This window comes from Zalophus californianus, chromosome 4, assembly GCF_009762305.2.
Source record: "Zalophus californianus isolate mZalCal1 chromosome 4, mZalCal1.pri.v2, whole genome shotgun sequence".
Lineage (NCBI taxonomy): Eukaryota > Metazoa > Chordata > Mammalia > Carnivora > Otariidae > Zalophus > Zalophus californianus.
In genome coordinates this window covers 15,285,421-15,312,028 of record NC_045598.1, presented here as the reverse complement: position 1 = coordinate 15,312,028, position 26,608 = coordinate 15,285,421, and the positions used below count along the sequence as shown (strand labels likewise).

Here is a 26,608-nt window from a genome sequence, read left to right as displayed (position 1 = left end):
TTTTGGTGACCTGGTTTTCTCAGTTTCCCATTTTTGAGGTTATTAATTTCCCAGGCAACTGGAGTAGTTAATATTTTCTTCCTTTTAGGTAAATTATACAATTTACAGGTCTTTATTTCCTGTTTAATAAATGCTAAGTAACTTAGGGCTTTTCCTTTGTTCTAGAGCTATTTTCAGGCTTAGAACTGAACGGAGTCCATATTTTCATTTGTAGCTATGAAGAGGTCCTATTTTTGAGTTTTAATAACACAACTTTTTTCCCACCAGAACTAAGGACTCAGAGCAATCATGGCAGTACTATTAATTTATTTGATTCAAAGTGAAAACAGTAACTCTTTTCATTTTTTATATATAGAAATATAATTTTAGTAGTCTTTATTTAGAAATTATTTGGAGTATGAGCATTCTCATCATCTAATGAATAGGTGAATTTTCCCTATTCCTGTTATTCTGTACAGTCCAGATATAATCAAATGTAAATTGCATGTTGTACGTTTTGAAAAGTAGTTACTTAAATGACATGATAAATGGTATGTGTCTGAACTGATTTATTTTATATTCCTGTTCTCAATGAGACTTATTGATTTGAAAATATTTTTTATTAACACTCACTTTTTTAAGTGGCCCTACTCACCACAGATTCATTCACACCTTTATTCCCCCTCGTGTCTAAAACACACAACCCACTCACACAACAGACAATCAGAATTGTGCAGGGACTCTGCTGTGATAGCACTGATAGAATTCAATGTAGGAGATTATAGCTATCGAGAAAATGACCTTAGATCTCTGAGGAGAGACATAGGTTTGTTTTTTGGCTTTTGTGTAACCCTCAAATCCAAAACAAATACCTGCATGGAAAGTGATGTAGAATGAGTGTTCTTGTCCTTGTGTAATTCTTGTTCCTTCCGAAGTTGAACAATGGCTGCAATTTTTTCAACCTACTGTGCTAGTATTTCATGGCCATTTTTGATTCCAATAAAGTGGCTGAATGAAAATGAAGAGTTTCCTCTTAGCTCTGAAAAACAGGTATTTTACTCAGATTTCTGACTCTGAAAAGATACCATCCTTGTCCCAGAATCTAAAGACATTTTAAGGGGAAAATCCTTTAGATACTTTACAAGTAGTTGCATTTCACCTGTGTGATTATGTGGACAAATGACGAGGATCACCCTTCAATATTGTTTTCTTGAATCAGTGACTGGTTTTAAAACCCATCATGTTTTGTTTTTCTAGCTTTTGTCAGATGAACTACTTTGCTACGTAGTTTATAAGTGAAGTTGACCAAATCCCTTTGGTCTTTGACTTGGAGGAGGTTAAATTCCCTGTCAGATGTGATGTCTACCATTAGGTGGAAAGTCTGTTTGTCCTTAGAAGGAATCCTGGAGAATGCATTTATATTAATGATTTTTGTGCTGTCTTCTCTTGCCGTGGTTAATAGTAATCATCTCTTTTCCTTCCCCTTTTCTGCTGTTTCTTTCCTTTTCTTGCTGTCTTCTGTACTTTTTGAATTATTAAATTGGCCTATATATTTTTTCCTTGCTTTCTTTTTTTTTTTTTTTTTTTTTTAAATTTTGTGATCTCCTGCCCCACTCTGTGTTCCCCACTTGCTTGGGTTCCATGTTGCTAGTTTTTATGTTCGCACGCTCATTATCACCCTTTTTTGTACTTCAAATCCCAGCAGCTGTCCAGCCAGGTCCCTGAGCACAGCCCTGTGGTTTATGGGACTGTGGAGAGTGCTCATCTTGCTTCCAGCACCCCTGTCACTGCAGCTAGCGACCAGAAGCAAGGTTTGTGTATAACTGTTTCCTTCACTTTGTTTTTTAATTAATTATATTGCCCTCAGCATTTAAGAGCAAGAGTGAAACATCTAAGGGTTATTTAGATACCTACTTATAAACAAAGCTTTGAAATGGAAAATCAAAGCGTTCTACCTCCAGGAAAGTAAAGTAGGGTTGATGAGTAAAATTTTTTCCTGTATTTTATTAATGCCTCACTGTTGATACATATTTATAGTTAAAAATTTAGTTGCCTGAAACTGGTTTTGTTTGTTTTTTGGTGGGAAGTGGAACAAGGTTGGGGAAATAAATCAAAGTATATATTGCTTTACAATAATAACATAGTTTTATTTATATATTTAACATGTTCCTGTGTATCTTGCTGTTTTTAAAAACATGAAATATTTCTTCTTACAAATTTGGCTTCTGTAGCCTCAGTTCTGTAGTACTGAATTTATTCTGGCTCCATCATGCACTAGTATTTGATATTGATGAGTCATTATGATGTGTATCTTAATCATACTGAGGTCTCTGCACCTATTTACCTTGAACACGAAGTATAAAATTTTTGTTGAACTAAATACAAACATTGCCTTTGGATTATAAAAGAAAACTGTAAGGGAAAGCTCATGTCAGAAAATGGGATATCACAGTCTTTCTTTCTTACGTTGCTGGATTTAGGTTGACCTTAACCAAAATTGGGAAAAATTGGAAAAACACAGGAGAAAATGTGACTTGGAGCATGCTACTATAGTGTTTCTGACTTCATTGTAAGAAATGAATAGAAAGCTTATATGATTTCTAATTTTTTGACTTATTCATTCCTCCAAACCCCTGCATAGGTGGATGTTAGTAAATGTACTTTCTAAAAATTATTCTTTAAAAAGTACTTGAGAATTGGCACACAACCTAAGCAATATTATTTAATATTACTGGGTTTTTTGTATAAGTTTTCACACTTAGAAACTATGTTTGATTTCAGTGTTTTCTAGAGCATACAAAGATAATAGGATGTTTTTCCCTTTTAGTATTGAGGAACCTAGTAAACTTGAACAGAGATACATCCTATGTTTTGTTTTATAAGATTGTTCCAAACCAAAAAGTACGTAACAAACCGTAACTTGGCCTGCTTCTAAAAGTTGCTCTGTCAGATACTTCTTTGAGCAGTGTTCAGACGGGAGACACGAACCATGAGAGACTGTGGACTCTGAGAAACAAACTGAGGGTTCTAGAGGGGAAGGGGTTGGGGGGTGGGTTCACCTGGTGGTGGGTATTAAAGAGGGCACATTCTGCATGGAGCACTGGGTGTTATACGCAAACAATGAATCATGGAACACTACATCAAAAACTAATGATGTAATGTATGGTGATTAACATAATAAAACTCCCCCCCCCCCCAAAAAAGACTTATGCATGCTTAGGGTTAAGTTTTTTAATACGAAAGCCATTCACCTTGCAGGAGTGCACTTGGTAGGTATTGTAGAAGACGCTTTCTAATTTTTGAGTCAAAAATCGGAATGTTTTCAGAGTAGAGAACAATTTTCAGGGTGTTCTCTTAAAAACTTTATTATTTAGTTTGCACAGTTGTAATCTTTTTGCTAGTTAGAACTATGCTAAACACATTGAATACTTACCATCCAAAGAGGCCTCATAGTGTATCTATGGTCTATGCAAACTTCAGCTGGGCCACTATATAAAGAATTCATAAGATGTCTTAATAATGATAGCTCCGCCCTGCTACAAATTTTAGATTATGAAACACCTTCATTTTGTCATATTTAGGCCTTGATTTCCATAAGGAAGAATGCAGAACCCTTGGTTTCCTCTCGTTTTTTTAAGATTAGTTGAAATTTGAATAATAAACATTCCAGATTGATGTTCAATATAGATATGAGTGCATTGAAAATGTTTTAGGTTACCTTGATGGAAAGAAAAATCTGAATTTTAAGTATATTTTGTAGTGCTTATAAATAACTCTGGGAGACTACTGCCCTTTCCTTCTTAGTACCAATTATTTTCCAGAAAACTCAGTTAATTCTGTTTCTAATTGTACCCATAGTTTGCCAACATACAGAATAGTTTTCAGAGTAATTTTTAAACCAAATGTATGTAATTCAAATAACATTAGAAAGGACTCAGCAATTTTCAGAAAAAATTTTTTTACAGTTAAGAAATTTAAACATTTTCTTCTTAACTCTAGATTCCTTTTGAAATTAAAGATAGGAAAATGTACTGTTTTCAAAGATTGCTGGATTACCTTCAGAAATAATAGACTCTGCATTCTGCAGTCAGATTGGTTTTTCTCTCAGTGGAAATGTCATTACTGTGGATTTGCTTTGGGTAATAGAATCACATGTTAGCCCCAAAGTCTCCTACCAGTTTGCTTCACCTAAGTACTTCTTTTTCCATACACCTTTGTTTTTTTCCCCTGGACTGAAAACATGTGGGATTTTGAATCATTTTCAGGTTTCAGCTGACCAGTTGTTAGACCTATGACTTAATCTGTAAAATACCCAGTTTCCCCATCTGTAAAACAGGAACATAATAGTTTCTACCCCAGCAGTGGTTGTAAGAATTAAAGGACACTATGTATGTTTTGTGTTTGGCCCAGTCCTACCATATAAGAAGTACTTAATAAATGTTAGCTACTATTAATAAACTTCTGGTTTTCTCAGAGTTTGTGATATGAAAAGCTGAAATGGTTACATGAACACCAAATTGCCAGACAAATATGACATTTCCAATTACTTGGTATTTTATAAAGATACAAAGACACAGGGAAGACCTTCAGCTTCGTTTGTAGAGAGAAAGCCATTGAATGTTGAATAAATTAAAATCATCAATTGGCGTTGATGATGTCTAGACACAGCTTGATTGTTGTTTGCCATTGTTTGAGTAGGTACATTCAGCCCAGTGTGTGGAGGATATGGCATGGACAATGAAATGCAAATAAAAGTTACTTGTTCCTTAGTCTTAGCCTTAGTGCCTTCTGAAAGCACTTAGTATAGAGTAGATATTCAGTGAATGATACTCTGTTGTAATTCAGTGATTTATAGCAATGTTGTTCATTTGGGGCTCCCCTGGAACTTAGGACAGGACTGTTCTCTGTCAAGTGAGGTTGTCCCTCAAGTTGCAGGATGCTAACCGTTCCTGGTCTCTGCCCATTAAGTGATGGTATCACCTTCTCAGTTACATGAGACTCTTGGCAACCAAAGGTACCCATCTAGGCAGTTGGTTCACTGCCATCTGAGAATAAAGGGAGCAGTTTTTTTCCTTATAAATCTGGCATTCATTGTATAAACTATGGATAAGTAGAAAGAGAAAATATCTCTTTCTCATTATCTAGAGCTATTGTTAGTAAGCTTAACTCCACACTTTCCCATATGCATGTGTTAGTAGCATATATTTTTTTAAGTTACCAAATTAGGTTTATGTTCTCCATACAGTGTTGTGCCCTTTTTAAAAAATACTTTCCATATCATTACTGTTTTAAAAGCCTATTTTAAGTGTTTGCATAATATACCATTATATGGCCCACACTGTTAATTCTTTAATAAATCCTTCATGTTAGATCATTTCGTCTATTTCTCTTATTTTGTTGGTATTATGCAGTTAATATAAATAGCCTTAAATCTTCCAGACCTCTATCTTTGCTCCCTCTTGCATGATTATTATGGAATTCCCACAATTTCCTACTTCTACAAATGGTAGAAGTATTTGTAATGCAGTATATTAGATTTCAGACTATCATGGCTTTGCACAATATACTCTTAATAGTAAAAGTTCTTAGATAAAGTCAGTGTTCTTTATTTAGGTTTACTGTAGTATACTTTTCAGCTTTCTGTATTAAAACTTGAATGAATTTAAAGGAGTTTTATTTCAGAATGAGGACCTCTCAAAATAAGGTTTTTTTTGTTTCTAATTTTCTTCATGTTAGATTTTTCTCAAGAGTATATAGAAATTTCAGTCCTAGGTCTGCTTTTTTTGTTTTTGGTATCAGAAATTTTATTTTTCAAAATTAATAATAGAATTGACATACTTATTAGATTATTAATGTGAGAATTACTTTTTACTATTTACTGCTTCTAGGTTTCATTCAGTGTTTATAAAGGGTGTTACTCTGATGTGCTTTCACAGTGCTTTCATGTAATCTGGGTGACCTTTGTAGCAGTTACTCCAGTGAGTTGAAAATTATTTTCATGAGCAATATTTTAATAAATGTGTATTTATTATATATTTCTTACATATATATAATACATATAATAGATTTCTTTGAAATATTTTTGTCTTTTGCCCTGACAACATAGACTGAGGGATTTGACAGTGAGAGCCTAATGATCCTATTTCTCCTGTACAGTAAATAGGTACTGTACTGGTCTCTGTACCCATAAATTAGAATGAATTTTAAGGCCAGCAAAAGTAGTTAATGAATGATGAATGATAAATGATATTAAAGGATGAGTTATTCTTTAACAACTTAATGGTAATATTTAACCATCTGTTTCTCTGATTAACAGAGCATATTTTCTATGACAAACTTAAGTACAATAATTTATTGTAAAGACTCATTTTCACTGATATATAGAGATTTCTGGCAGAGAAAGTAAAGTCCCTTTCAGTTTAAACTGTCTTTTAGTAGTGCTTAAAATTTTTGTTATTTGATGAACATACTCATGAGTATCTTTTTCCAGTGGAGCCTGTTTATCATGCTACAGAAGCATCAGGCTGGAAACCAGTCACTCTCCTTTGGCTTCATCCACCCTGGAATGAATCACATATCAGTTACCTAGAATTTTAGAATATGGAAATTTTCATGAATTACAGTCTCTTACATGTTTCTGGTATACCTTTATTGTGATTATCAGTTTCTCTCTTGCTCTCATTCTTTTTCATCTATACACAGATACACATTTTATATATTCTCAGGTATTTCAGATGTATGTATTATGTTCTTTTTTTAATTGGACTTGATTAACTTTGGTTTCTCCTTGAAGAATATTTTTTTACAAGATAAATTTACATTTTTATATTTTCACATTTCTGATTATATACATGCTGCCTCTTTTGAAAAATGAAAGTTTAATTTGTAAATGAATTTTTATATTCAGGGACCTGATTTCACAGATAATAAATTGCACTGATAATAAATGACACCATGATAGCTTCTCTTAAAACATAGTTTTTTATACAAGTAATACACATTCTTTACCGAAATTCTCCTAAATGCAGAAATGTATAAAGTAAAAATACCAGTCTATAATAATTTAATCTGTACTTATTTGTTCTTGAGCTGTTCTGACACTATAGTGTATCTTTGGTAGAAAAATCTTCTATAGGGAGCAAGATACAGTAGAAATGAAGGTCTTTACTTAAAAAAATAAAAGCCCCATTCCCAATTCTGGATGGTTTAGCTTCAGTTTTGATGAACTTTTCTGTTGTATTCTTGATATAATTATATGGTTAATATTTGATTCCTTCTTTTACTCCAAAATTAACTTTATGTTTATTGGTAACCAAGTAACACTAGGTATAACTAGAAAATATGACAGGGTTTTTTGGAGTGGCAGAGTAAGTCTAATAATTTGGTCTGTCTTTTGTTGCCCATTATTTTGGGTAAGAGATTAAAAGAACTAGCCCAAAATAATACAATATAATCTCTGATCCAAGAATTATTCTTAAACTCTTTTGTTTTTTCTTCCCCAGAAGAGAAGCCAAAACCCGATCCAGTGTTAAAGTCTCCTTCCCCAGTCCTTAGGCTAGTCTTTAGTGGAGAGAAGAAAGAACAAGCAGGCCAGACATCAGAGACGACTGCAGTAGAATCCATGCCAGAGCTTCCTCTGCCTCCATCACCTACCACTGTTTCTCCACTTGCTCGAAGTACAATTGCTTCCCCCACTTCTGCTGCTCTTAGTAGCCAGCCAATATTCGCCACTGCTGTAGATGACAGGTGTGAACTCTCTTCCTCAAAAGAAGACACAATTCCTGTACCCAGCCCTGTATCTTGCACAGAGACATCAGATCCATCACCAACAGATGTAATTGATGATGATATATGCAAGAAATCTTGTAGTGTAGCACCTAATGATATTCCACTGATTTCTAGTACTAATCTAATTAATGAAATGAATGGAGTTAGTGAAACATTACCAGCCACAGAGAGCATTGTGGAAATAGTAAAACAGGAGGTGTTGCCATTGACTCTTGAATTGGAGATTCTGGAAAATGCCCCAGAAGAAATGAAAGTGGAATGTGTCCCAGTTCCCATTACCCCTTCCACAGTTCCTTCCTTTTCTCCATCTCCTCCAACTCCTCCAGCTCCTCCTCCTCCCACACCAGCCATTGTTCCTGCTGCTGCCACTAATGTTAGTACTGCTGGTGTTCCCACCACAGTCCAGAGGGTCTTAGAAGAGGATGAGAGCATAAGAACTTGCCTTAGTGAAGATGCAAAAGAGATTCAGAACAAAATAGAGGTAGAAGCAGGCGGGCAAACAGAAGAGATTGTGGATGCCCAGAACCTAAGTTCAAGAAAGAGCCCCGGCCCAGGTAAGCTGTTGTGCCATTAATTATTTTATGCTTGCTGAACATGAAAAAGAAGCAGTGTTTGAGTTATTTTTTAATTGGCTACTTTCCTTGACTTCCAGAAACATCAAATGAATGCTGACATTCGTAGTCTGATTTCTTCAATGGTGTGTTTATGTTTTAGTGCAGCCTGCAAAAGAGTTACTCCATTGTCTAAAAATGCAAATGAAATTTCAAATATACAAAATGCCTCCAAGGTATATGTCACTGTACATGTGTTTTTTGTTTTTCTTTTCTTTTTTTTTTTTTTTTTTGCCTTGTTCATATGAATCAGTTCCTCAGTGGTTAATTTAGTAGCTTTGGGGCTGGAAACCAATTAAAACAAGCATACCCTATAGTCCTTAATCCTGTCTTCTCCAAATTTTAGAACCCAGTCAATCCTAAACATAAAGGAATTCATCTCTTCTTTAATCTGGGATTTAGAAGAATAGCAATCACAATGTTGAAGTTTGTAACTAGTTCTGAAAAATGAAAATGCCCTCTCTGATTCAAAGAGAAATTTAATGCTCTTCATTTTTTCCTTTAGAGGTTTCGTTTTTTCCTGGAATACTAATTTTATTATTATTGTCAAAGTATTATATTCTTCCCAGTTCAAAATTATTTATTTAATGTAGCATCACCTAGGATCTTAGGAATATTGGATTTTTATAATTCTTTCTGAAGATTTTATTAGAGAGAGCACGCAAGAGAGAGAGTGTGCATGAGCTGGGGGGTGGGGCAGAGGGAGGGGGAGAAGTAGACTCCCTGCCCCCATTCCCCCCCCCCCCCCGAGCAGGGAGCCCAACATGGGGCTCAATCCCAGGACCCTGAGATCATGACCTGAGCCGAAAGCAGATGCTTAACCAACTGAGCCACCCAGGTGCTGTCCCTTTTTTTTAGAGAGGAAAAGTGGGGGGAGGGAGTGCAAGTGAGCTGGGGTGTGTGGGGGAGGGACAGAGGGAGAGGTAGAGAGAGAACCTTAAGCAGGCTTCACGCCCAGCATAGAGCCCACTCAGGGACTTGATCTCCTGACCCTGAGATCATGACCTGAGCAGAAATAAGAGTCGGACGTTTAACTGACTGAGCCACCCACGTGCCCCTGAATTTTTATAATTTTAATCAAAAATTATCTGAGGCTTATCAACTAGAGTCATTAGCCCATAAGAATATGGCCCATAAGAATAAGTCAGCATAGCCTATCTGGTGCAGTAGTGCCCCATGCAGTATAATTTGCTCTGTCTATACCCCTCAAGTTAAATTATACAATTAGAAAATTGCATGCTCCCCCAGCAGTTGTTCTAGAAATGCACTGGGTGGGGAGGTTTTAGTCATCAGCATCCTCGGTGTTTATTGTCTTTTTTCAGCTGTCTAATCCATAGGGAAACTTAAATCAAAAACCTGATCCCTAGTTTTAAGATCTAGCTTTCCTACATAGCTCAGTTCTTGAGGCAGTTTTCTCCTGAATTTCTTAGGGGGGTTGTCTGATTCCTTGGAACAGTAGAACATCTAGTTCAACATGGTGCAACAGTGCAAGGTGGTGGGGACAGGGGGTAATTTATCATAAAGTTTGTAAATCATCTGTTTCCTCAAGAGACTGGCCTCCATCACATCGGAATTCACGATGTCATTACTATTTTAGGAACCTTCTTTCTTGGTGGGGTGATGACCTGGGGCTTTTTGAAAAAACAGTTTCGATGTAGCTACAGGTGAAAGCCCCCCAAGGAACGCTCCTTTGTTGGAGAACAGGAGTTTGTTTGACCCTTCATTGTCTCCCTTCACATAACTCACCTGTGAATTGTCATCCAACAGCTAGTGATGTGGTAGTTCCAAAATTAGGAGAAGCTATTGAAGACAAATGTTTAAAAAAACAAAAGACAGAAAGAAAAACAAAATAATCATAGGTAATACAAGTCATAGATACAAACCATTCCTGCATCCTGAAATAAGCAAAGAATGAGCCCATACCAAACTCATACTTCCACTCATTCCTGACATTGATTTTTTAAGCAGTATGTCAGTTAGGTGGCCTGATATTTGCAAGACGGTGCCCAGGGATAGATGGACAAACAGATTTTAGGGCAAGTAATTTTCATACCATGGTTCCTTTTTTTTTTCTGAAATGCCAGTACTCTGGGAATTAGTAATATAAGTCCCTAGCAGCTTAGTGAAGGAATGTAGATACTTCAGCAGTAACCAGAGGATAGCTAGAAAAGAACAAACTCTCTTTTGCATGATTTAGGGGTGGGGGTAGAGGTTGTAATATCAGGAAGTAAAGCGTCCTGGCATTGTTCTAGTTTTATGGTTTTTTTAACCTATAAATGTATTATATATAATGAACTAGAAGTTCTGTGATAGCCCTTGATTTCTTACACTCGCTCTTCAGAATTCAAAGTAAATGAACCTGAAGAACCCATGTAAATAGCATTTTCTTTTTAAAGATTTTATTTATTTATTTGACAGAGAGAGACACAGTGAGAGAGGGAACACAAGCAGGGGGAGTGGGAGAGGGAGAAGCAGGCTCTCCGCTGAGCAGGGAGCCCGATGTGGGGCTCGATCCCAGGACCCCGGGATCATGACCTGAGCCGAAGGCAGACGCTTAACGACTGAGCCACCCAGGTGCCCCGTAAATAGCATTTTTTAAACTATAAAGCTACCAAAAACATTCCTGGCCCTCTCATTTCTATACAAATGTTTTTTGTTATTGCCACAAAAGTTATTAAAAACTTAAATTATCATCACTCTTGAAGATATATCCATTTGAAGTTGTCCTGTTCTCAGTGACTACAATCTTATTTGCACTTAGTCATTTAGTACCTTGTTTATTTTAAGAGATTATTAAATCATAACAGTTTGGTTTGGATATCAGTTTTTTGTTGTTGACTTTTTAAAAAAAATTATTAATTTGAGAAAGAGCAAGAGCAGGGAGAGAGGAGCAGAGCGGGAGGGAGAGGGACAAGCAGAATCTGCACTGTGTGCAGAGCCCCATCAGGCTCCATCCCAGGACCCTGAGACCATGACCCTAGCCAAAACCAAGAGTCTGACGTTCAACCAGACCAAGCCACCCAGGCACCCCTGTTGTTGACTTTTGAGACTAGGTCTCACTGCGTCTGCCTGAGGATAAAGCACTTTAAAGCTCGCTTCAGAACACATTTGCTTTTGACAGGTGTGATGCATAAGAATACTTAGGAGTTGGTATAGAGATACTTGTTTAAAGCTGTAACTTCAGACATTAGGCATATAGTCCCTTTTCTTCTGCTGGAAAACATTTTCTTGCAACTATTCTAGATCATATTTCTGACTGGAACAAAATGCAGCAATTCTGGATGCTTAGGTGTTGAAGAGCAAGCCCTGTGAAATGAGAATTGTGTTTATGTTCAGTGTACTCTGAAAAACCTCAGAGATTGGCCAGACTTTTACTTAGTTCATACGATTGGTTCAGGAATTAAATGTGCAGAAATCTGTATTGGGTATTTCTTGAAGTCTTAGGGTTTTTATTATGGTTTTTGTGTACTTGTGGTGTAATAAAAGAGAGTTTCAGAACTTGTGGAAAAACATTCCCCACTCATCATCCAGCAGTTCATTTTTATATAATTCCCTGAATGTGTGTACTATGTAATGTGCATGCCGTGTGACATGAACTTTTCACTTTTGAAAATAATGAGTTTAGTTTTTTTATTATCTCTATTTGATTATAAAAGTATTATTTGAAATTCCTTTGGCAGAGGGACATTTCTAATCTTTCAACTTACTGTGTCTTCTGGCTCTTGCTCATAGTTTATTGTTTCTTCGTATATCTTATAAATTTGTTTTATGAATTCCTCTTCAGCAAAACTTTCCTGGATGTACACTATGGGCAGGTCATCCCAAAGCAGGTGTGTTTGCTTTATTTACCACGTCTTGAGGAAAACATTAGCTAAACCTTAATCTGAGTTTAATGTCCTAAATCTCCTTTCATATTCCAAACAGCTGTGAAGGCATTCCCTGTGGATACTGTTTTTCAGGATGACAACAGTCCCTTTCCACCTAGGTGAAACCAAGTGTCCTTCCTTGTCTTTACTCTGTGTTGGTTCACTGGTTTATTTTGTTCTCTTTTATTGTTTTAGCTACCTTTTCACTGAGGCTGTCACTCTGTTTGGAGTCTCAGGGCTTTTTGTGAGAACCTCAGTTCCACGTCCTCACTTCGCTGGGATCCAAGATCTTTTTCTCCCACATTGATATTAAAATGTAAGCTCCTTGCTTTTAGAGACTGGCATAGCATCCCATGTTCCCGGTAGTGTAGTGACTACAGTAGTGGCAACAACTCACCTTGTGTATGTGGCTTCCAGGAGTTTCCCTTATATTCTTGGAAGCTAAGCTAAGGTTGAAGGATGGTTCCCAGATTCTGTAGGTTGCAAGATGAAAGATTTACTTCTCAAATGGAGGTACGTTTGTATGTTTTGGGGGTGTTAATAAAATACTGATCCATACAGCCAGTAACATTGCTGTTCTCTCTTTTGGTTTTGATTCACTTCAGTATAAAAGGAGCATAGTTTAGCTCAGGAAAATATGTTTTAATAATAATCCTTGATTTATTTTCACCTGTGAGAATATTCACAGTACCTTCAAAGAAATAAAACATAAGCATAAATGCAGAGAAATAAAAGCCTTTCAGTTTGGGTAGACTAACCTGAGTCTCATGTGTAAAACCATGATCTGAAGGTCAGCAGCAGGAATTAGAAATCTGAAATTTATTCTTGCCTTTGCTTAACTTACACCTTCTAAGAAATATTTGAAACATCCCTGGAATATTTAGTTTCTGCGGGTGACAACAGATCACCTGTGATTTGATGTTCCACAAGCCTAATCCCTCCCTTAATCTACACCCTTACAATTTAATTTCTCACATTCCTCTAGAGAAAATACGTTCTTTTTTTTAATTAAAGATTTTATTTATTCATTTGAGAGAGAGAAGAAAGCACAAGCGGTGGGGGAGGTGCAGAAGGAGAGAGAGAAGCAGACTCCCCGCCGAGCAGGGACCCCCCCCCCCATGCAGCGCTCTGACCTGACCTGAAGGCAGAAGCTTAACCAACTGAGCCACCCAGACGCCCCTAGAGAAAATATGTTCTGAAGCCTTAAGTGCAGGACTTCTTACATGTTCCTGGTTCCATGTTAATTATCAAAATCAGTAGAGCAGTTTTTAAAACAAGGGCTTTTGGCTCCCTTTTTCAGAGGCTTGAGTTGAATGATCCTTAGGGATAAATAAATTAAAATGATTGACTTTCCTCACCTTATTTATAAAAATACTTGAAACAAAGCTGCCTTGGAAAGTACATTTCTGCTGTGATTCCTACTTTCTTGTTTCTCTTCACGGTGAAATCTAAAGCATTCTCTGGAAAATACTGGAGTTGGGTCAAGTTCTTTTATTTATTTGTTTATTCATTCATTCATTCATTCATTCATTCGGGAGAGAGCAAGCAAGAGTGTGAGCCAGTGGTGGGGGGTCAGAGGGAGATACGGACTCCCCACTGAGCAGGGTGCCCAATGCAGGGCTCCATCCTGGGACTCCGGGATCATGATCTGAGCTGAAGGCAGACATTTAACTGACTGAGCCACCCAGGTGCCCCTCAAGTTCTTTTTATTCTGCAGAATGAACCCAGACACCTAATGGTGTAACGTACTAACAGACTGAAGTGCCAAGCCTTCTGGCAAGCCCCTTGTAAAATCCCTCATCTTCATATGATATACATTTTCCTGCTATTTATAGTAGTTCATTTCTTTGCAACATGAGTCTCAAAAGTTTCATTCGTTGGATATTAATAACCTTAGTCATACATATCTCCATGAATAGACATGGATTCTTTGTTCAGAATTCAGCCGACTTTTCCCCAGACTTACTAATTTACTTTCAAAAGAAACCATTGTGCTTACCTCCTTCCAGACAGAGTAATCCAGACAGCTTGGGAATTGCTATTCTCTGTCAGGCAGAAGAAAGAGCTCTCTCCAGGAAAACCTAGTCTTTCTAAAAGCGTTTTCTTCTTCCAGTGCTGATCTCCACCTTGCACACAGTAGTCTTGAGAATGGTTTCTAATACTTTTGACAAGAAAATTTTCCTTACAAGTGCAAAAAAGAGTCCCAAATACATTTTCTTCAACATTATATCTTTTCTCTATTTACTATTGCTATATTATTAGTACTTGCTAATTTTGTTGCAATCATAATAAAGTGTTACTTTTTAAATTTTTACAGAGCCTTTTCTCAGGCATTAATCTTATGATTTAAGCAGTTATTCCTAGTATAGCATTGTTCCTATTTTGCTGATATAAAAAATAAGCCATGTAGTGGCAAATTGGGTTTCTCAGAGTCATAGGAAGAATTACAACTCAAGCCTTTCTTTACCTCACATTTCTGTTTTTTCTTTTTCTTTAAAGATTTTATTTATTTGTCAGAGAGAGAGCACAAGCAGGAGGAATGGCAGGCAGAGGGAGAAGCAGGCTCCCTGATGCAGGACTTGATTCCAGGACCCTGGGATCATGACCTGAGCCGAAGGCAGCTGCTTAACCAACTGAGCCATCCAGGCATCCCTCTGTTATTTTTTCTAACATGCTTTCCATATAGCTATAAAGTTCTTTGAATATTTTTGGGGTTAGGGGCTGGTGACCCATGTTCAGAGGGAGATGTGGAAGCCCACCTGTTTCAACCATACAAAAAGTTAATGAGGGCCTACTATAAGTCAGTTGTTCTGGGCACTCAAGGTTTCCAAGAATTGAAGAATCCAAAAGATCTCTGCCCTTGTAGTATGTTAGAAAGTTTTTTGTTTGTTTGTTTTTAAGATTTTATTTATTTATTTGACAGAGAGAGACACAGCAAGAGAGAGAGGGAACACAAGCAGGGGGAGTGAGAGAGGGAGAAGCAGGCTTCCTGCTGAGCAGGGAGCCCGATGTGGGGCTTGATCCCAGGACCCTGGGATCATGACCTGAGCCGAAGGCAGACGCTTAACGACTGAGCCACCCAGGTGCCCCTTTTTTGTTTTTTTAAGATTTTATTTTTAAGTAATCTCTACACCCAACGTGGGGCCAGAACCCACAATCCCGAGATCAAGAGTCGCATACTACACCAGCTGAGCCGGCCTGGTGCCCCGTATGTTAGAATGTTTTAAGTGGTATAAAAATAACCACATAGGGAAAGGAATGTTGGAAAGGCAGCAAGTTTTAGTGTTTAAATAACATAATCAGAGTTGTAGTCTTCAAGGAGTATGAGATTTAAGCAGAGGTGGAAGAGAATGATTATCTGAGCTATCCTCTTATGAAAATCTATGGTTTTCCTACCACCTTTTCCTTTTGAGAAGCATTAGGTAGCTGTACCCCATCTTCTCTATTCCTAAATTCCAGTAGGCAGAGTACTACTGGATAATACCTGCCACTGTGAATGTAGATATAACTACCAATTCATGCTCTCTGCGCAGTCATTCCTATATGACTTGCCTTTTATAAAATCCTATACTCAGCCCAACCCTCCTAACCCTCAGCAGATGACCTTGTGTCTTTGTGTAGACTATTGAGTGCATTAAGTATGCCTTTTTTAACCTTCTGCTGGAGCTACCAACCTGACCCCATCCAAACTTTCTTTTTTTAAAAAGAATTTATTTATTTGACAGACAGGGAACACAAGCAGGGAGAGTGGGAGAGGGAGAAGCAGGCTCTCTGCAGAGTAGGGAGCCCGATGCGGGGCTCAGTCCCAGGACTCTGGGATCATAACCTGAGCCGAAGGCAGACACTTAATGACTGAGACACCTAGGCGCCCTTTCATCCAGACTTTCATCGGAGTCTCTTAGTTGTCCCTTACAGTCTCCTTATATATCCACTGCCTTCCCATAGATTTCTTTGTCACTGTAAATCTGCTGAAGTCTATCTCATAGTGAAAATACACCCTCAATCCTACACATCCACTTAGCTGTCATTGAAACTCTCTTCCTTGTCTCATCCAGGCTTCCCAAGAATAGTCAATCATTTCTGCTACTTCTCTGTTCACTCTCAACTAACATCATCTGCTTTCTGCTCCCAGCATGCTATCTTACAGTCTTTTCACCAAATGTAACACTGCTCATTGTTCTCTCCTTTTTTTTTCTTTAGTAAGATTTAGTGTATATAATTTCTTTGCAGTTATATTCACTCCCTTTAGCATTCATTCCTGTGAATTATTTTTTTTTTAAGATTTTATTTATTTGACTTAGAGACAGCGAGAGAGGGAACACGAGCAGGGGGAGTGGGAAAGGGAGAAGCAGGCCTCCCGCTGAGCAGGGAGCCCGATGCGGGGCTTGTTCCCAGGACCCTGAGATCATGACCTGAGCCGAAGGCAGTTGCTTAAACAACTGAGCCACCCAGGTGCCCCTCATTTCTTTGAATTTTGACAGACACATAAAGTCATGTAATCACTACCAAAGTCAAAATATAGAACAATTCCATCACCAAAGACAGTTCTCTTGTATTTGGGTCATGTTGTAATTCTGTTATCATTCAACACATTCTTCACGGTTGATTTCATCTACCCTGGTGGTAGATGACTTCCAAATTTTTATCTCCATACTCAACTTCTCTTCTGAGTTTCTGTCTTCCATTTCCTCTTGCCTGCCAAATATCTCCATCTGGAAATCCCAAAGCCAGCTCTGATTTAATATGTCCACTATAGAACTAATCACCTAGTTCCCTAAACCTGTTCTTGTGTGTGTGTGTGTGTGTGTGTGTGTGTGTGTGTGTGTGTGTGTTATGTTAATCACTATACATTACATCATTAGTTTTTGATGTAGTGTACCATGATTCATTTGCGTATAACACCCAGTGCTCCATGCCGAACGTGCCCTCTTTAATACCTGTCACCAGGCTAACCCATTCCCCCATCCCCCTCCCCTCTGGAACCCTCAGTTTCTTTTTTAGAGTCCATTGTCTCTCCATGGTTCATCTCCCCCTCCAATTTCCCCCCCTTCATTCTTCCCCTCCTGCTATCATCTTCTTCTACTACTACTACTACTACTACTACTACTACTACTACTACTACTACTACTACTTCTTCTTCTTCTTCTTCTTCTTCTTCTTCTTCTTCTTCTTCTTCTTCTTCTTCTTCTTCTTCTTCTTTCTTCTTCTTTCTTCTTCTTTCTTCTTTCTTCTTCTTTCTTCTTCTTTCTTCTTCTTTCTTCTTCTTTCTTCTTCTTTCTTCTTCTTTCTTCAACATATATTATTTGTTTCAGAGGTACAGATCTGTGATTCAACAGTCTTGCACAATTCACAGCACTCACCATAGCACATACCCTCCCCAATGTCTATCACGCAGTCACCCCATCCCTCCCACCACCCACCACTCTAGCAACCCTCAGTTTGTTTCCTGAGATTAAGAATTCCTCATATCAGTGAGGTCATATGATACATGTCTTTCTCATTCTAATGATTGACTTATTTTGCTTAGCATAACACCCTCCAGTTCCATCCACGTCTTTGCAAATGGCAAGATTTTGTTCCTTTTGATGGCTGCATAATATTCCATTGTGTATATATACCACATCTTCTTTATCCATTCATCTGTTGATGAACATCTTGGCTCTTTCCACAGTTTGGCTATTGTGGACATTGCTGCTATAAACATCGGGGTGCACATACCCCTTTGGAACCCTACATTTGTATCTTTGTGGTAAATACCCAGTAGTGCAATTGCTGGGTCGTATGGTAGCTCTATTTTCAACTTTTTGAAGAACCTCCATATTGTTTTCCAGAGTGGCTGCAGCAGCTTGCATTCCCACCAGCAGTGTAGGAGGGTTCCCCTTTCTCCGCATCCCCGCCAACATCTGTCGTTTCCTGACTTGTTAATTTTAGCCATTCTGACTGGGTGTGAGGTGGTATCTCATTGACCTAAACCTGTTCTTTATCTCAGTTAATGGCACTGGCTTTACATAAGCTAAAATCCTGAAGTCACTGTTGATGGACTTGAGTTACTCATCTTTTGTGTATAATCATTTATCAAGGTTCTCTGATTTTTACCTGATGTGGTTGTTGAATTTTTCCCTTCCTCTCCTTTTCCTGCTCTCACTGCCTTAGGATCTCTCATGTCCCTGGGATGTCCAGTTTTGCCCCCCTTCATGTTCATTCTCCACCAGGCAGTATCTCTTTAAAATATCGATCTGACTTTACCACTCCTTTTTCATATCTCTGCTTAAACCGTTTAGGATGTTGGGTGGTATTCAGGGGCATTCACCTTCAAAACAAACTCTACCCTTCTACTTTTTACTACAAAATCTTGTTATATTTAGTTATAGTAGCAATCTTCTGTATATATATATATATGCATAGGATCTGTATGTTACTTTTTGTGTATTTAGTTAATCTCAACACTGTTAGTAAAGTATTGTGGTCAAGATCAAGACAATAGAGTCAGACACTCCTGCACCTTAGCCTTTCCCCTGTCTGTGTCTGTGACCATGGGCGAGTTTCTTTCTTTTTTTTAAAGATTTTATTTATTCATTTGCAAGAGAGACAGAGAATAAGCAGGGGTAGAGGCAGAGGGAGAGGGAGAAGCAGACTCCCTGCTGAGCAAGGAGCCTGATGTGGGACTCGATCCCAGGACCCTGGGATCATGACCCGAGCTGAAGGCAGATGCTTAACCATCTGAGCCACCCAGGCGCCCCATGGGCGAGTTTCTTAACCTCTGAGTTTTTCTCATCTAGAATTTGAAGATGATAATTGTATTTACTTCATATAATTCTAATAAACATAAAATGTGATGTATGTAAAGCACTTAGCACAGTGTCTGACACATGATAAGCACTCTGTAAATGTTAAATATTAATATTTCTATATTCAGCTAGTATTAGGGGACCAAATGTTCCCTTTGAACTATACTAATATTACACAGAATAAATCAGTGTCGTTATCACTGTCCTTAGGAATTCATGCTCCAAAGAAGAGAAGCTCAACAAGATGATAGCATCTCAAAAGTTCTTAATTAAATCTTGAGCATGAAACAGTAGAAAGTCCTTAACAGTAGTCCCTATGTGTGCATAAATTTGATTAGAGGCTTTTGTGCCCATTATATCATTTAACCTTCACAATGGCCAGTCACCTCTCATGGTAACCTCTGCTGTCATTTGGAAGGGAGGAGGTATGCTTAGAACAGTGAATTTTACCAGGATAATCTGTACTATTGAAAAGCTTTAGGCATGCATTTAAGAAGAGAATACTAATAACATTAACTTCCTATTTAGGACAGGAGTAGAAAATTAGGAAGAAAAACAGAGAGAGAAAAAGGAATGGGAAAAAAATGAATTGGATAGCCCCAAATTGGAAACAACCTAAAAGTCCATCAACTGACGAATGTATAAACAAATTAGGGTGTGTGTGTGTGTGTATAATATGGAATATTATTCTGCCATGAAAAGGCATGATGTACGGATAAATGCTACAACATGGATAAACCTTGAAAACATCATGCTAAGTGAAAAAAGTCACAAAAGACCACATATCGTATGATTCTGTTTATGTGAAACGTCCAGAATAGGCAAATTCTTTGAGACACAAAGTAGAATCATAGTTGTCAGAGGTAAGGAGATGGGGAGGGAGTACTAATGGGTATAGGCCTTCTTTTGGGGATGATGAAAATGTCTGAAGTTAGATAGTGGTGATGGTCACACAACTCTGAATATGGTGTTGTGAGATAATAGGAAATAACATATTTATTTTGAAGAGTTTATTTATTTGGGAGACAGAGCGAGCAAGAGAGAGAGAATGCTCGAGCAGGGGCACAGGGAGAGGGAGAAGCAGACTCCCCTGCTGAGCAGGGAGCCTGACATGGAGCTCAATCCCAGGACCTGAGCTGAAGGCAGACGCTTAACTGTTGGAGCCACCCAGGCACTCCAATAGAAAATATATATTGCTCTCTGTCACTCCTTACTGGCACAGAGCTCCTAAAACCCTTGTAATTTACTAAGTGATAAGAACATTAGGAGCATCTCTTGTTCTAATGTTGGTCTTTTACCTCCATCGATGACACAGGGCTCCTAAAAGCCTTGTAAATTTCTAAGTGATAGCACTAAGATTGTCTTGATCTACTGAGGTGACTCTAGGTAGGCTCTTGGATGGCTCCTGGAGGGGGCTGGTACCAGAAAGACCAAATCATTGGAAGTTTGGAATTTTCAGCCCCATCGCCCATCCTAGAGAGAAGAAAGGGACTGCATATGGAATTAGTATTTGATCATACCTATGTGAGGGAGCCTCCATAGAATCTCAGGGATAGGGGGTTCAGAGAGCTTCGAGTCCAGCAACCATGTCCACACCAGTAATGAGTAATGTACTCCAACTCCAGGGATGGAAGCTTCTGCACTTGAGACCCTCCCAGACCTTGCCTTGTCTATTTATATCTCTTCATCTGGCTGTTCATCTGTTCATTTATGTCCTTCAATAAACTGGTAAAAGCAAGTACATGTTTCCCTGAGTTCTGTGAGCTGCTCTAGGAAATTCATCGAACCTGAGGAGAGGGTGGTCATTGGAACTTCTGATCTATACTGGTCGACCACCTGGGCTTTCGACTGGCGTCTGAAGTAGAAGGAGAACAGTCTTGTGGAACTGAGCCCTAACCTGTGGGATCTGACATCCTCAGGTTGATAGTGTTTGAATTGAGTTAAATTGTAGGACACCCAGTTGATGTCATGGAGAATTGCTTGTTATGGAAGGGAAAACCCCATATATTTGATGACAAGAGGTGTCAGAAGCGAAGTGTTCCAAGTGGTAAACGAAAACACAATAGGAAATAACTGAGTTTTTCCCTACAAAGGGAAGTGGAAAGACTGGAGTTTTTCCATTACAGCTATAAACAACTGAATTGTATAAAAAGGTGAACTTTATAGTGTGTTAACTATTTCTCAATAAAGTTATTATTTTAAAAAAATGAATAAGACTTTGAGTGGTTGTGTCACCAGCATGTATAAGGATCTGTCAGAGGCATCAGCCTTAGAATTTAATGCTGAAAACCCTGAAGCTAGAAATGAATCCAGTTAGGGAAGTTATAGCTTAGAAATTTAGGAAATAGATTTCAACAAAAACATCATAATCGGCGAGCTTGGGGCGGTAGCGACGGCGACTGCAGCCACTTCGGGCGGGCTCTGGGATCGGGGTCCTGGGCAGCGGTCGGCCTGGCCATGCTGCAGCTGCAGGACTCGGTGGACTCGGCGGGCACGAGCCCCACGGCGGTGCTGGCGGCCGGCGAGGAGGTCGGCGCGGGCGGCGGCGCGGTTGGGGGGCGGCCGGGCGCGGGCACGCCGCTGCGCCAGACGCTGTGGCGGCCGCTGAGCATCCATGACCCCACGCGCCGCGCCCGTGTCAAGGAGTACTTTGTGTTCCGGCCCGGCACCATCGAGCAGGCAGTGGAGGAGATTGGCGTGGTGGTGCGGCCAGTGGAGGACGGCGACATCCAGGGCATGTGGCTGCTGACCGAGGTTGACCACTGGAACAACGAGAAGGAGCGGCTGGTGCTCATCACAGGCCAGGCGCTTATCTGCAAGTACGACTTCATCAGCCTTCAGTGCCAGCAGGTGGTCCGCATCGCCTTAAATGTGGTGGACACCATCTCCTGCGGAGAATTCAAGTTTCTCCCGAAATCGCTCAACAAGCGAGAAGGTTTTGGGATTCGCATTCATTGGGACAAACAGAGTCGCCCTTCCTTCATAAACAGATGGAACCCCTGGTCCACCAACGTGCCCTATGTCACGTTCATAGAGCATCCGATGGCCGGTGCGGATGAGAAGACAGCCGCTCTGTGCCAATTGGAAAGCTTCAAAGCTATGTTAATCCAAGCTGTCAAGCCCAAAAAGAGAGTCCTCTGCTGGGACAAGCCAACGGTGTGCTGGTCTTGGAGCATCCCCTCCTCATTGAGACCTACGTGGGATTGATGTCCTTCATTAATGAGGCTAAATTGGGTTATTCCATGACCAGAGGCAAAATAGGCTTCTAGACGCTGCCCACAGGCAGACCTGGGGACTCGGGGTGTCAGGCCAGTTCTGCTGCCCCTGGCAGGGTCGGGCTGTTAACCTTTCAGGAATCTGAGCGCGATTAGAATAGTCAAATGAATCCTATACTCTAGCTGAATCTTGGACATCTGGTAATAGGAGCTACAGACAAAAAGCAAGACGAATCTAGCTGTTCCTGTCCTGGCCGGTCTTCCATCTTCTAGAACCTGTTTCTGTGTTTTTCCTGGAGTGTCTGCATTTGGCTTCTGATGGTCCTTCCCAGCCCAGCACTCTAGCATGTTAATAAACGTGTGATCCCACTAGAACCTCCCTGCTAGTGCTTCAACTGTGTAGATTGTTCCACCCAGGGAGGTCCCTAAACCCCAGTGCCTGTAGTTGCAAATACCTTTATATTTGGTGTCAAATTTTGTATTTTGAAATTTAATTCATTTTTTTAAAGCTAAATGCAGGGCGCCTGGGTGGCTCAGTTGCTTAAGCGACTGCCTTCGGCTCAGGTCATGATCCTGGAGTCCCGGGATCGAGTCCCACATCGGGCTCCCTGCTCAGCAGGGAGTCTGCTTCTCCCTCTGACCCTCTTCCCTCTCATGCTCTCTATCTCTCTCATTCTCTCTCTCTCAAATAAATAAATAAAAAATTAAAAAAAAAAAAAAAAGCTAAATGCAAAACAAGCCGACTGTTGAACTAAAGGAGAGACAGTCTGCCTCCTCAGCTCCTGAATGAACAGCTGCTTTTGTGTAAATATGTGTTTGACCTAAAGTCACACTTTTTCTAAAATTATATTGTGTTAATACCTCTGGCATCTTTGCCAGGCCCAGAAGTTTGCAGGAAGTCATTTTTAGACAATTCATTAATTTGAGAGTCACCTTGATAGTTCTTTGCAAACAATTTGACAACTATGCCTAGTCTAGATTTGTATTCTCATACTCATTTAAAATGGGGGTTGCTTACTTTGCTTTTAAAGAATGCCCTTTTAAAAAAAAGGGACTGCATTAGATTCTCATCTCCTTTGCTGCTAACCCCTGGCTCGGTGACCGCAGTGCCCATGCAGACCGGAGGCTGTCAGTGTCGCCCTGACCACGCCTGAGCCGTGGCGGCCTGCAGAAGAGCATGTACATGTGGGAACCAGGGCACGCTACCCATGCGCCCACCCGTCCTCGGCTTGCTGGCTTGACTGGGAGCATTTGTTATCAGCTTGAAGTGCTGGCTCACAGGTTTCTTCCTCCATATTTACAACTCTGGTGTAGCTTTAGTCGGCATGGTTGTGCTCCAAATGCAGCAGCCTATGAAAATCGAAAGGCTGCTTCCACACCACCTGGGTCTTGAACCTTCGTTTTTGGTCTTGTAGTAAAGACATTTACAATCGAAAAAAAAAAAAAAAACATCATAATCAACAGTACCAGACGTGGAGGAATGTTGGGGTACAACCAAAAACCTCATTGTCTTTTGATGTATTTTATGTCTGAACTATGAATTATTTTTACTCTATCTTACTGTTTTACTAGTAGCTACGTCTTACCTGAGTTTTAGAGGGTGTTCTCAGCTAGGTAGCGAATGCACCACTATAGTAGCCATTCTAGGGGCATTGTTTGATGTCACAAATATGGAACACCTGACTGGGCTGTGAGAGCAATGTTAGTATTTATGGATGAAACACATAAGACATCTGTGTTTTAGAAGTAATGACTCTGCATTTCTTTAGTTCTTAGTTAGCTTAGTTCTTGTATATTTTTGCCTCGGTTGAGCCACTCTGGGTAAATCCTCATACAACTTGACCTTTCTTGCCTTTCCAGCTGTCCATCCCATTCTTTATCCATCGAACTAACTGTTTGATCCCCTTGCCTTTCTAGTCCGTTTCATAGACTAGCAGATTATTACCCCAGCTATCACAGCTCTTTCTGCTTTGAAACTCTCTAGTAAAGTCTTCTAGAGAAAATAGTTTCTGGACATATCTATCCAAGAGTTGTTTAGACAGTTGTTGTTTCAGAGGTCTAAGATCCAGACTCTTGGGTTAGCCTTCAGCTAAGGCTCTGTGTTAATCCTCATCTCTCCCTAATTTTACTTGGTTTTCGCTAGTCCTTCACACCTGTTTGGTAGGTGCTAATTCCTACGTTGTTGCCTTGATGCTCTCTTCTCAGCCTACACCTTGCTAAAGAACCTGTTGACAATTTTTTCAATATGGTTGTCTTCACAAAATTTTCCATTCTGATAATTCCTCGACTCTTAACACCTAAATATAATTTTGTCAGTTCACAATATTTGGAAGCTCCATGATCTTACAGAGAGACAGATGTGTAAATCTAGGATGGGTAAGGTGAGGAAATGAGGAAGTACATCTGTTAGGTTGTGTTTTATTACTCATAGTGGCTCCCCCAGATTAAGGTTTCAGTAGTCTTGGGCACTTTGCAAAGCACTGGCAATGTGGTCTCACTGATGATCAAATGGGAAGGTGTTTTTTTATCCATTTTCTTGCATATTCAAGGCAATGAACCTTAGTGTTGTATTTAGAGGTGAAAAGCATTTAGTAAACAGAAGGACAGCTACTTGTGTTGAAGTCTATTGTCTAATTATCTGTTTGTGCTGTAGTGATTGACATTTCTTCATCTGTGCTGGACTTACCTTCAATTGTAGTCTATTTTGATTATGGTAGCGGTGATACAAAAGCATTTGTTAAAATGCAGAAATGCCTACGTTAATGCAGAAAGAGCAGTAAAATACAATACAGACACTTAGAAAATATGTTGATGGTCTTATTGGAGTCATCTTTGTTCTTACTGCTGACAGAATTGCATATGCACTGTCCTCTGACTTTTGGGAACAGATCTTTTCCTTAAAGTCACTTTGCCATTTTATTTTCCTCATGACTGGACATACTATGCCATATTGGTGACAAACTGTTCTTCACTGTACCCTCCCTTGTTTAACTCTACATCCTCTCATGCTACATAACAAAAGTCTTATTAACCAAAATGTAAATGAAGTTGGAATTCAGAGGAGAAAGTGTAGGAACAAGCCAGAGTTAAGAGGCAGGGTGTTGTATTGGGAAGACAAGGGCTTTTCAATTAAATCTGTGTTTTAATTGTAGCTCCAGCCTTTACTGTTTCTGGGGTTGGGGCAATTGAGTTAACCTCTCTGTATTTCAGTTTCCTCATCTCCGAAATGGAATAATATAATACTTCCTATCGCACAGAAGGAGACTGAACCAGTGTTTATTGTTGTAGACAGAGACATTAACTTTGGATTGAATTTTGCTTGCAGGGCATTTATTCCTTAACAGATTTTCAGTGAGCATCTACTATGGATTAGGTGCTATGTTAAATGGTGGATATACAAAGGAGACCAATAAGATGCAGTCTTTATCCTCAAAGGGTTCAAACTCTTAATATTGGATTCTTAACTTGTGTCCATGCCTTTGATTGTGTAGAATAGCAAAGACACATTAAGTGTGTTGGTGGTAAAAATTTTTAGTGCCGGTGGGGCAGGAAATGGTCCTGCAAGGTAGAAGGTAAATTCGTAGCTTGGATATGCTTCAGAAACTACAGAAATGTGTGGTCTTAAAGATTGTGAAGTAGATGATTGCTAGTAGTGGAATTATTCTCATCCAAGTGAATCCGTTTTATTTTTTTTAAGTTTTATTTATTTAAGTAATCTCTACACCTAGCGTGGAGCTCAAACTCATGACCCCTAGATCAAGAGTTGCATACTCTATTGACCAAGCCAGCCAGGCTCCCCCAAGTGAATCCATTTAATTATCTTTGGATCTTAAAGTTCCATATTCATAAGTTTTTGAGTCATTATCAAAGAAGAAGACTTTTCCTTGCCTTAACTTCAGAATAATTAATGCATGTTTTCTTTCATGGTTTTTGTGTTGATATTGTTTGTAAAAACAACACATATTCATTAGACAGTATTCATTACAAAATTTTGAATTTTGCCTTGGCAAAAAGAAACAGGACAGTGGGTGGTATGTAAAAGGTTAACTTGTCTGCAGAGTACCTGTGAGTTAAAAAAAGAAAAAAAAGCAACAATCTAATAGAAGATTGAGTAAATAATAAAAATAAAAATTCATAGGAAAGAATGCTATTCCCCCCATAAAAAAGAAAGAAAATAAAAGATGCCCATCCATTATTGAATGGGAAATACCATTTTTTAGCTATAATATCAAGTATCTATGAGAAGGGAAGAAATACAACACTCATGTATTTGTTCAAGAGTTACTTTTACCATCCTGGAATTAAATCTGGCAAGAAAATAGCAAAATATCTTTCAAGAGGAATTGTACATATCTACTCTG

General features: G+C 39.1%; 2 protein-coding genes across 14 annotated transcripts in view; both read left to right on the top strand.

Annotated features, from left to right (window-relative positions):
- The window catches only part of EIF4G3 (eukaryotic translation initiation factor 4 gamma 3), a 337,040-nt gene that overhangs the window by 214,378 nt on the left and 96,054 nt on the right, over positions 1-26,608 (top strand). For 10 of the 13 annotated variants that reach the window (XM_035727265.1, XM_035727264.1, XM_035727263.1 and 7 more), the window contains 2 exons: positions 1,682-1,790; positions 7,482-8,321. In XM_035727265.1, the coding sequence (XP_035583158.1) occupies positions 1,682-1,790; positions 7,482-8,321 (949 nt within the window). Of the gene's footprint in view, positions 1-1,681; positions 1,791-7,481; positions 8,322-8,419; positions 8,555-26,608 lie in introns of all 13 variants that reach the window. The other 3 variants (XM_035727269.1, XM_035727267.1, XR_004820035.1) reach the window with 2 other exon arrangements.
- Positions 21,490-22,749, top strand: LOC113938193 (tumor protein p63-regulated gene 1-like protein). Its single transcript, XM_035727275.1, is given in 2 exon segments — positions 21,490-22,150; positions 22,153-22,749. Coding segments are annotated over 2 exon segments (810 nt in total). The 3' UTR covers positions 22,302-22,749.